The sequence below is a fragment of the Triticum urartu genome, chromosome 5 (genome assembly GCF_003073215.2).
Source record: "Triticum urartu cultivar G1812 chromosome 5, Tu2.1, whole genome shotgun sequence".
NCBI classification, from domain to species: Eukaryota; Viridiplantae; Streptophyta; class Magnoliopsida; order Poales; family Poaceae; genus Triticum; species Triticum urartu.
In genome coordinates, this window is record NC_053026.1 from 5,758,118 (window position 1) to 5,769,539 (window position 11,422).

General features: G+C 46.0%; 1 protein-coding gene across 2 annotated transcripts; it reads right to left on the reverse strand.

The window, feature by feature from the left end:
• Positions 1-274: 274 nt before the first annotated feature.
• Positions 275-9,933, reverse strand: LOC125506811 (plasma membrane ATPase 1-like). 2 transcript variants are annotated; one of them, XM_048671515.1, is made up of 21 exons: positions 9,732-9,933; positions 6,004-6,159; positions 5,503-5,721; positions 4,938-5,075; positions 4,675-4,809; positions 4,405-4,584; positions 4,108-4,314; positions 3,899-4,018; positions 3,703-3,822; positions 3,492-3,614; positions 3,289-3,393; positions 2,941-3,085; positions 2,627-2,794; positions 2,282-2,520; positions 2,167-2,199; positions 1,777-1,858; positions 1,509-1,669; positions 1,173-1,358; positions 903-1,085; positions 637-815; positions 275-400 (listed from the first exon to the last, which is right to left on the reverse strand). In XM_048671515.1, the coding sequence occupies exons 2-21, from the start codon at positions 6,058-6,060 to the stop codon at positions 301-303; spliced, it is 2,880 nt and encodes a 959-aa protein (XP_048527472.1). In that variant the 5' UTR covers positions 6,061-6,159; positions 9,732-9,933; the 3' UTR covers positions 275-300. The 2 variants fall into 2 exon arrangements, with proteins under 2 accessions (XP_048527472.1, XP_048527473.1); XM_048671516.1 differs by having other exon boundaries at positions 6,004-6,163; positions 9,736-9,929.
• Positions 9,934-11,422: the final 1,489 nt, after the last annotated feature.

Consider the following 11,422-nt stretch of genomic DNA (forward strand, 5'->3'; position numbering starts at 1 on the left):
ATCTAACAACATATAGCTCTCCAGAGCATCTAATTAATTAAACCATACATTGAAACTATGTAAAACATTTCAATGCGAAAACAAATGCGATCATAATCGCAACCAAGGTAACAATTGATCCAACGGCATAATGATACCAAGCCTCGGTATGAATGGCATATTTTCTAATCTTTCTAATCTTCAAGCGCATTGCATCCATCTTGATCTTGTGATCATCGACCACATCCGCAACATGCAACTCCAATATCATCTTCTCCTCCTCAATTTTTTTTTATTTTTACCTTCAACAAATTGTTTTCTTCAACTAAATTTAACCTCTCTACAATAGGGTCGGTTGGCATTTCCGATTCCCATACATCCTACATGCCAATACAGTTTCACAGTATGAAGCTCCCTCAACCTGTAGTAACCATGACAGTACAGTTAGTTTCACACCGTTGTCGACAAACACAACTGCTTATGTCACTATTGCCTACATGCATGCCTACTGATATTAGAGAAGACACATGCATGTCCAGAGATGAATTCATGAGTGATAATGAGCCAATGAGGGGGGAAAGGAGGGACAGCTGGACCGATAAGGGACCAGGGGAAATTATATGCAAGGAAGGGCTATGATTGATTGACTGGTCCTACCTTGCAATCTCGGCCCTCCTCTTGGCCTCTTCAGCCATGTGATTCAGCTCATTGTAGCCCCCCTTCTCCGAGAACATCTTAGCATCCGGTGGCTGCAGCCCATGGAGGGTCCTCTGAGCGTGTGCCCACTTGAGCTCCCTCTCCTCCTTGCCGAAGTCTTTCTTCCTTGTGAACGCAATCTACAGAAAGATGAACATTTGTCATGCATGATACATGGTCCAAAAGGCGTGGGCCAAGACAGTTTGTGCAGCACATGTTATTATTACCCTTTGATCGATGACGAGATCCCATGCTTTGCCGCTCAGAGTGTATCGGATGAGGAACTTGATGATATCGAGCGGGAGGTATGTGATGATATTGTAGAGCCACACGACGCCAGCCCAGCCCCACCCGATGCCTTTGATCTGAGTGAACGGCCAGTCAGCATACACCGCGATCAGTGTAGCAATCTGTAAATATTAATGGGAAGGTTTTTTAGCTTGATGTGCTTTTCTCCTGAAGCAGTTTATAAGAGGGGCAGGGAGTTAGGAGCAAACCAGCTGCGCAACGAAGAATGCAAAGACCAGTAGAAACCCAGGACGCTCGGCAAATGACCAGCTGCGTGACCTGGTGACAAAGATGAGAGCTTGGCTGATGGTGCTGACTTGGAGGTAAATGGCAGCCGCGAGCTTTTGGATATCGTCCTGAGCTGTCTTCTCGAGGCTTTCGACATGAAACAATCTCTGAAATTTTATTAAGTTGTAAGCGTCGGTAAGTTGTAGTAGACATCATAAAAATAGTTTTTAGCCAAGTTTACTACCCAAGGGTACACAGCAATTCGCTTAAGATTCACCAAAATTTAGATTTTGTTCGCCTAAGCAGAGTCATCTTACCGGGAAAAAGTTTGTCTTGTACGCAGCCCAGAAGAAGATGACCGTCATTATTGCCAAGTATCCACCAAGGATAACTCCAGTTGTGAAAATCTCAGCCAGCTTCCAGCTGTCGGGTAGTGGAGATGGTTTTACCCGATCCTTTGATATAGTCATGATGGTACCTATTGACCACAAGTTCACGACAAATAGTTAAAGAAGTTTAAATATTTATATACTTTCTGATTCTACTTCTGTTCTGAAACAGAGAAGGGAGGTAGAGGGATTGTACCATCATTTAGAATCGCTATGATCAGGACCATGAACGGTGGAAAGTCGAACTTCCAGATGAGGGCAAGTAGCATAAATCCAAGCTGTTAAAGGTAAGCAGAAAAGGAAGATACTGAGTTAACCCTGAAGGAAGGCATATAGGCCAGATGGGCGAAACTTCAGTGCTTAAGATGAATATATATTCCAAAAACATTTATGCGTACAGATCTTGTAACCTTTGTTAAGTTGAATAAGTGAAATTTTGATCCCCAACAGAAGCATCAATGACAATTTCCCAAATAAATAGAATGTGCAACTTGACACCATTTAAAACCAGCATTGCAAATCATGTGACCGAAACATGTATTGCTCTGGAAGTATAATTCAGAGGTGAAATACAAGAAAAACTTACCACAATACGAATTGTGATGGAGACAGCATAGATCTGCACGCATCACAATGCGTTAGCCATATATACAGCACAAGCAAAAAAGTAGGAAATAATACTCAGGCACACTATCACATACAGTGTAGTTCTTCATACGCTGGAAAATTGCACGACTGGTAAGCACAGCACTGATGATCACGCTGAGGCCTGGTTCTGTGAGGACAATATCTGAAGCACTCCTGGCTGCATCAGTGGCATCAGCAACAGCAATACCAATATCTGCTTTCTTTAGAGCTGGAGCATCATTTACTCCATCACCCGTCATTCCACAGATGTGCTTTCGTGCTTGCAGGCGTTTCACAATCTCATACTTGTGCTCTGCAGAAAAAGCAATCACTCGATCAATGTGGAACTAAAAATATTTGTTCGCTCTCCCAACTCCCAGTTTTTGCAGTGCTGTAATTTCATTCATAAAAAAGCATACCAGGGAAGACGCCAGCAAAACCATCAGCTTTCTCAATGAGATCATCAACTGGTAAAGCAGAAATGGACTCGTCTGAATTTTTCTGCCCCAACAGAGCAGATGAAGGATACATGTTTGTACCCATTCCCAGGCGACGCCCTGTTTCCTTTCCAATGGCGAGCTGATCACCTGAACATTTGAAGAAGAAAATAAGAAATGGTAGGAAATAAGTAACAACCTTGCCACATTGAAATTAACAGGAATGCGTCAGACATAAATGGAACAGAGGAAGGAAGATAGAGATTAATTGGATATTGATCCAATGAAAATATTACCTGTGATCATCTTGACATTAACACCAAGGTTAAGTGCCCTCCGGATTGTTTCAGCACTGTCATGTCTAGGAGGATCAAAAAGTGGCATCAGACCAGCAAAGTGCCATGGGCCACCAGGGCTTTCTTTCCTCCCATCTGGTACTTCCTGCATTTTCAGGATATACACCGTTAAGACAACACATACCAAAAACAGATACAAGAAGAAATAATTAAGGTCGACCAACGGTAGTCATTATAAGGGCATAAGTGACGGATACGGAAGCCAGATTGTTCAGAAAACTCGCTTAAGTTGCACTCTCCCATTTGCATGGACAAGGCTTACTAACTTTATGCTGTAATTTTTCTCACCTGATACGCTACAGCCAGCGATCGAAGTCCACGCTCTGCAAATTTGTCAATCACAGCATGGACCCTCCGCTCTATTTCCGATGTGTTGTGAGCGAGGTGAAGAATCTGCAGTCAATTCATTGGGTTTATAGCAATCGTGAGCATAATATTCCCATAAGGCAATGCTAGGATATCAACATAAAACCAGTTCATTCTTGTGGTACCTGCTCGGGTGCACCCTTACTAACACGGTGCATTTTGCCATCAGCGTCAATGTATGTCAGCGCCGTTCTCTTGTCAGTAGGATTGAATGGCAGAAAATGAACTTCTTGAATACCAGCACGTGCCTGCGTGAACATATGGGCAAACAGTCATTTCATCATATAAATGAGGTAAAATCATCTGCCAGCGCATCGACAAAGTATGGCACAGTACCTCTTTCGGATCAGCTAGCATCCCAACAATTGCAGTATCGATAGCATCTTGGTTTTCTGTTCGAGACGCTCTAGCAGCCATGAGAATCACTTGGTCCTGAGTGATGCCTCTTTCGAAAACCTGGGCCGGACTTGTTTTCATAAGATATATGAATCAGAAAAAGAATGCAAGAGTTCAAGTAATATCCTCGCCTTACCTCAACAAGGTTCTTGTCCACAGTAAGCTTATTGAGAGTCAAAGTCCCAGTTTTGTCACTGCAAAGGACATCCATGCCCGCCATCTCCTCGATTGCAGTCATTCTCTTTGTGATAGCTCCCTGAAAAAATAAATCATACCGTGGTTCAGTAAATTAATGCAGATTAAAAAAACCGAAAGCCAAACTATGCTTGTGTAGCAGGTGAAAACCTGTTGAGATAATCGATGTGACCCGATAGCCATAGTCACGGATAAGACTGTCGGCATGGCTATGGGAATGCCTCCAATGAGAAGGACCAAGAGGTTGTCAATTCCAGGGCGGTACGCCCTGTGCTGGATAGGATACATTACAATGATCTCGATGAACATTCCCACACCAATCGAACAAATGCAGAAGTTCCCAATGGCCGTCAGAACCTGCACCGGTAAGATAATAGTATCATCGATATCGTCAACAAATGCAATCAAGAAATAAACAGAAAGGTAAGGTGATGGCTACAGTCTTGCCTTCTGAAAATGGCCCACTTGGTTAGTGGAGTCAACAAGGTGCGCAGCCTTTCCGAAGAAGGTGTGAACACCGGTGGCGATCACGACGGCTTCGATCTCACCTTGCTTGACGGTCGAACCGGAGTAGACGCCATCACCGGGGCCTTTGGTGGCCGGCAATGATTCTCCAGTGAGGGCAGACTACAGCACAAGAGAAGAGAAATTATGTTATGCAGAGAAGCCTCAAAAGTAACAGCTTCAACAAGTCAGGAACAATGGGAAGGGAAGGACCTGATCAATCTTGAGAGGGTCTCCCTCTAGGAGGCGTGCATCTGCAGGTATGATGTCTCCGAGCTTGATGCTGATGACGTCCCCTGGCACAAGGATGGCCGCGTCTTCCTCGGTCCACCGGCCATCGCGAAGAATCTGAATTATGACAGAAAAGTTCAGACTTGTGAATGAGCTATGTGGGTTGGGACACCTCAACTGAAAACCGACATGTAGGCATACTGAAGCAGCATATATAGAGTGGTAGGTGGCGCAAATGACAGGACCTTGGCTTTGGGCGCGAGACGGGCCATGAGCGCGGCGGCGGCGTTGCCGGCATTGTTCTCCTCGATGAAACTGATGGTGGAGTTGATAACCAGCAGGGTGATGATGCCGATGAAGTCCTGCCAGTCCGGCGGCTTATTCTGATTGACGGCAAAATTAGACAAGAAGAACAAAACAAAACAAAACAAATGTTACATTGTCCAATCTTGAACTGTAAGTTTGTGTACGCAGCAAACATGGTGAGAAGAAAAAAAATTGAGGGTCAGCAGGTTGGCTCCCCTGATGACAAAATCACACAAGAATATTAAAAGAAGATGTTAGATCACCCGATCTTGAACTCTAAGTTTCTAAGCAACAAAAAACTAGTCAGATTTATTCACTTGTCCTCAACTAGAATCTTCATTCAAGTTGAGAAATTTTCAGGTTGAGGAACCAGTTGCCCTGATGACAGACACGCAATCTCCAGTTAAACAAGGCATACATACAAGATGTGAAATGACCCAATCTTGGACTGTAAATTTGTGTATGCAGTGCAGTAAGCAAGATGGGAAGGAAAAAGAGAAATACCCCTCCGTTGGCGAGCGCGATGGCCATGATGGCGGCGGCCTCCATGACCCAGGAGAGCGGGTTCCACATGAAGCCCAGGAACTTGAGGACCTTGCTCTCCTCCTTCTCCTCCAGCTTGTTGGCGCCGAAGATTTGGAGGCGCTGCTGCGCCTGCTCCGCGGTGAGGCCGGCGCGGCTGCATCTCAGGTTGTCGAACACCTCCTCCAGGGGTATGTTCTCCTGCAGCAGCACAAGAAGCAGAGCCGAACTTGAGAAACAGAGCAGCGGCGGTATGAACTAAACAAGATTGATTGAAGGGCGAAAGAAGGGGAGGGGAGGAGGAGCTCCTGAGATGCTACAATGTCTGAACCAAGAAGTCGAATTAAGAGGAAGCGAGGAACCCCTGGCAGCGAATCAAAGGCGCAAGAAGCTCCAAATCCCCCCAAGAAAGAAGCCCCCCAAGAAGCCTGGACTGAGGGGAGGAGAGGAGGGCGGAAGAGGCCGCGGTGGTAGGGTGCGTACCAGGTCGACGACCTCCTTGAGGACGGCCTCGAGGTTGCCGGCCTCCTTCTCGGCCATGGCGGCGGCAGGGATCTCCCTCCCTCCCTCCGCCTCGCGCCTTTCTTTCCCTTGCCCGGTGGGAGGGTCGGCGGTTCCCCTCGCCGGAACCAAGATCTTCTCATGATGAAGACATCAATAACATTGTTACACCTACAGCCTCTACTGTTACATATACTGGACCAATTACTAGAGCTCACGCACGTCAATTAAATTACCAGATACTTTCGTTTCTTGGTAATGATTCTAATATTCATGAGATTATGATGCTGCCTAAATTGGATACATTTGTTTTGCTTACAAATGAAGGGCCTAGCTTGGAGAAGGATGAACATTGGAGCAAGAACACGCATGAAGTTGATGGCATGCGCAAAGGGATCAAGAACGGAGTTACAAGTGATGATTTCAGGACTTTGAAGCCGCCATAAGGAGTGCATGAAGCCTTGGACGAAATATACAAGATGCCACTTCATAATATTCGTCCATAGGCTATTCTAGGTGCTGCTTCACCTTATTAATGGGCCAGGCCCATGTAATTTCGAAATACTTAAGTATAGGCTATTTTTAGAGTCCGTATGTGTGGGGAAACAAGAGTTAGGGTTGGTTTCGGACCCCACCCTCAAGGGCCACGAAATTCCCCCCTCTTCCTCCATATATACAGCCCTTAGGGCGTCGTTTAGACTTTGGGTTTTGTTTAGATTAAAAGTTCGCCATAGCTGCAACTTCGCGTACTTCGTTTGTGTCCAACGACCAGACCAAGACGTCACAGAACCCCACCTTGATCAATAAAGCTTTCATCTTATATTCGCAATATCCCGATTGCAATCTCAGCTTCTTTCTTGTTCTTCGTTTGCTCGCAGGAAACAGACCCTCGTGGTCAGGTTGATCGTGCTCCGGCGTGGTCAATAACCATCGGAAGTTGGTTTAGCGATTGCTAAGGCGCGACGTCTCGCACGTTCGTAGTCGGATCGTCAAGGTCGACTCCCACAGAAAACGATAGCCACCATCTCATCGAAACATCGGGACACCTTAGCCTCTATCAAGTGGTATCAGATTTCCAGGTTGCTCGGTGAGATTTTACAGTTTTTCATAGATTAGATCGAGTCTGTTCTTCATACCTACAGTCCACGAAAAAGCCAGAAAAAAAAATTAGGGTTAGTTCATCATATCCGAACCAATCTGAGCCTTTGCATAATCTTTTTAGGGTTTTTGCTTTGTTGAATTTGCGGTTGCATCGTCGTGTGTCAAGTTGCTGGTCTTAGAGTCTAGTCTTTTAGAGTTTCGAGTTCTGGTCATAAGTTGTCACGCCGCCGCCGCACCATCATCATCGCCCATCTACCACTTTTGCTTATCCGCCACCGCTCTGAATCCATATCCATATACCACCACCAATCCGTATCCATATACCACCACCAATCTGTATCCATATACCACCACCGCTACCATATACCACCACCGCTGCCATATACCACAACCATATATCCACCACCAATCCGAGTTCTTCTCATATGAGGTTTGTTCTTGAGATCAATCTAAATTCCGTTTCGTGTTTCCTTGCCTGCGTAGGTCTCGGAAAAAAAAAGTCTGGAGACCCCCGGGCAGTTTTTAGGCCAAAATTTTCACGGGCAAATTTTTTTCCCTATCCTATTTTTAGGCTTTTCTGAGTCTTTTGAGCCACGTGCCATCATAGTGATTTTTTGTCGCACTTTTTCGTCGTCGCTGCCCTGATTTCCGAAAAAAAAGTGAAAAAAAATTCGTGCCCATCCTATCAGTTTGACGAGGGAAGAGTTTTGAGACACTCGCCATTATAGTGATTTTTCGCAAAAAAAAGAGCGAAAAAAAAAGGAGCGCAAAAAAAGAGCGAAAAAAAAAGAGTACAGAGTGTGCTTTTCCCTTATTTACGTGCAGCGCCGTGATTTTGTTAGTGTTCTAGGCTCGCGTCTCTAGCACGGTCTAGCCTAGGACCAGCACAGTACCGTCGTTGAGCGTTTATTCAACTTTGCATCTCTGAATTGATTATTGCTGACCCTTTTTGCTACCATACTATAAGCCTTCCCAGCTCCACATACATCTACGTCGTGCGTTTGACTCTCCCTGGCAATCGCTCTATCCAAGCTTTTGAGAGTTTTGACTACAACGGTTGCCGATCACCGCCTGCTGCTGGGTAAGAACTGGTAAGAATTTGAGATTTGCTTGACGGATTTGTGACACCCGCCACCACCACCACTTGTTAGTAGTCTGTAGGATCATATTCTTGTGTGTTTCTATTGCTGCTAACCATGCCAGGATCACAAGTCGACGAGACTGACTGGGAGAACTTGACGAACAAGGAGCTTCATGATACGTTTCAGCAAATGATGAGTGGACAGGTGCAAGATGTGATAAACAGATTTGAAGAGGCCATGGAGAAGATAGATGGCATGGAGAAGACGTTTGAAACAAAGCTCGATAACAAGTTTGCTGAATTGCTTTCGCGTTTTCCACCACCACCACCGGCTGCTCCTGCCGCACCTCTGCAACAACAGCAACAACATCGACTACCTCCACGTCGGGAAACAGCCCTCCGCCGAGCGAGCCGTGTCCCTCTTCAGTCGGGCCAAACTGCTGGTGCTGCTGTTGATACTTCTGTGGCTCCTACTGCTGATGTGGAGGAGGATGATTATGTGGGAGATTATGAGGATGAGGTTGATCAAAATCAGAACTACGTGCCACCACCAGCACAGCAACCACCAGGTCGTCCACATGCAAATAATGGCAATGGTAGGGCTCACCCTCAGGTACGAGATCATGACCATCTCCCTAAACTAAAATTGAATATTCCACCATTTGAGGGTAGATATGTTCCTGATATATATCTTACTTGGGAGTTAGAAACTGAACAACGATTTACATGTTTACAATATCCCGAGGAGAGACGTGTTCCTGCTGCTGTTTGTGCATTCACTAGTTTTGCATGTGTTTGGTGGTCTGAGCATTGTAGATTATATCCTATTCCGGCTACTTGGGCTGCTTTGAAAACTGCTATGCGTATTCGTTGGGTTCCACCATATTATCAACGTGAATTACTTCAAAAATTGCAGCGCTTAAGACAGGGAAAAAATTCTGTAGAAGAATATTATCAGGAATTACCAACTGGCATGATTAGATGTGGTATTGTTGAGGAGAATGAAGCTATGCTTGCACGTTTTATGGGTGGATTAAACTGGCATGATTTTAGAGTCCGTATGTGTGGGGAAACAAGAGTTAGGGTTGGTTTCGGACCCCATCCTCAAGGGCCACGAAATTCCCCCCTCTTCCTCCATATATACAGCCCTTAGGGCGTCGTTTAGACTTTGGGTTTTGTTTAGATTAAAAGTTCGCCATAGCTGCAACTTCGCGTACTTCGTTTGTGTCCAACGACCAGACCAAGACGTCACAGAACCCCACCTTGATCAATAAAGCTTTCATCTTTTATTCGCAATATCCCGATTGCAATCTCAGCTTCTTGCTTGTTCTTCGTTTGCTCGCAGGAAACAGACCCTCGTGGTCAGGTTGATCGTGCTCCGGCGTGGTCAATAACCATCGGAAGTTGGTTTAGCGATTGCTAAGGCGCGACGTCTCGCACGTTCGTAGTCGGATCGTCAAGGTCGACTCCCACAGAAAATGATAGCCACCATCTCATCGAAACATCGGGACACCTTTGCCTCTATCATCTCACCTCCGCAGATGGAATGGAGTCCTCGTGGGTGGGGCGGGGATGGTTGGACTGGACCGGACCGGACTGGAGTGGAGGAGTAACCGAAGGAGAAGAGGAGGAAGAATGGAGAAGGTGTGGGAGGCAAAGAGGTGGCAGCCACCGCTGGCGCTGGAGGGAGGGAGGAAGAGGAAGGTTGTGGTACCGGCAGTAAATAATGAATTAATTAACAGAAACGGGGAATTCCTATCTATGCGCGGCACATGGGATGTTTAGGAGGGAAAACGGAAAATTTGTGGACAAAGGAACGGAGGTCCCTTTCTCCCCCTCCTTGTGTTTTATTGTGTAGGAGTGTAGATATGGTGGTGCTCACACTTAATTGGCACCCTCCTCCCTCACGTTGAGATTTTGGCATTTCTTTGATGCAAAAGGAAATTCTTTTCTGCGTAGAGTGAGAAGGCGCATGGGAGGGGTAAAGGAAATTTCTGGACAAAGGGACCGACGATCCTCTGCGCTGCACTCCCGGTGCCGGATCGGTGGCCACGCGGACCGGTGGATCGTGTCGCACGCGGCCGTTGGGTACGCGTGGTCACGTGGTGGATCGAAGGATCGTCGGTGCGTGTGATGTGTTGGGCGAACGAGGAGAAAGAGGGGAAGGGATAAGGCCGGAGGCGCCTCCCGTGTGAGGCACGCACGGGCGGTGCGTGACGAGCGTGCGGGAGGCGCCCGACCGAGGCTGAGGTCGGCCGGCTGATTTGGAATTCTTTTTTGGGATAATCCCTTGATTTCTCTACACCACGCTACCGGCGTCAGATTGGCGACCATGCGGACCGTGGGATCATGTCGCCCATATCCGTTGGATCCGCGTGGCCGCGTGGTTGGAACGGAGGATAGCCGGGGCGTGCGATGTCGCGAGTGGACGAGAATAAAGAGGGGAAGGGATAAGCTAGGGCACGCCCCGTGTGTGGGGCCCGCATGGGCGGTGCGTGACGCGCGCGCGGGGGAGGGGACCGACCGAGGCAGAGGTTGGTCATGTCCTCTTGTATCAATTTGAATAGAAGAGTGTTTGATAGCACAAACAAAAACAAAGGATTTCGACCAAAGGGTTTAAGTGTATGAAAATTTACCGACCAAGGCAGAGGTTGGTCAGCTGATTTGGACCTTTTTTGGATTCACTACACACAAACATGAATAACGCGGGAATAGAGTGGCATGCCCTCTTGTATCATGTAGGATTACCAAACTATAGGAATTTGAATGGAAGAGTGTTTGATAGCACAAGCAAAAACAAAGGATTTCGACCAAAGGGTTTAAGTGTATGAAAATTTACCTTCAAAATATAGTATAAATGAATCTAATACAAGTGTTCGTAAGAATATCAATCCAATGAATCAAGACGACCATCGTAAGAAAAAAAAACCCTAAGGATTTAAATCCCATGGGATTTCTGTGATGTTCTTCTACTATTGTGTAGGCCTTGATAGATATATTCCGCGACACATCATTATGTATGTACTGCCTCCCTTCCTAAATATAAGTCTTTCTAGAGATTCCTCTCTATAGATTTCAATATGAACTATATACGGATGTATATAGACATACTTTAAAGTATGTAGATTCACTCATTTTGCTCTATATGCAGTTCATATTGGAAATATCTAAAAAGACATATATTTAGAAATGGAGGGAGTATTAATATGTGTATATTAT

Bases quoted from the DNA above. Each gene is read 5' to 3' on its own strand.
- LOC125506811 (XM_048671515.1), bottom strand. From the start codon at position 6,060: ATGGCCGAGAAGGAGGCCGGCAACCTCGAGGCCGTCCTCAAGGAGGTC. The intron at 1,359-1,508 runs GTAAGATGACTC...ATAAAATTTCAG, and splicing joins ACAAGACAAACTTTTTCCCG to AGATTGTTTCATGTCGAAAG. The intron at 816-902 runs GTAATAATAACA...ATCTTTCTGTAG, and splicing joins ATCTCGTCATCGATCAAAGG to ATTGCGTTCACAAGGAAGAA.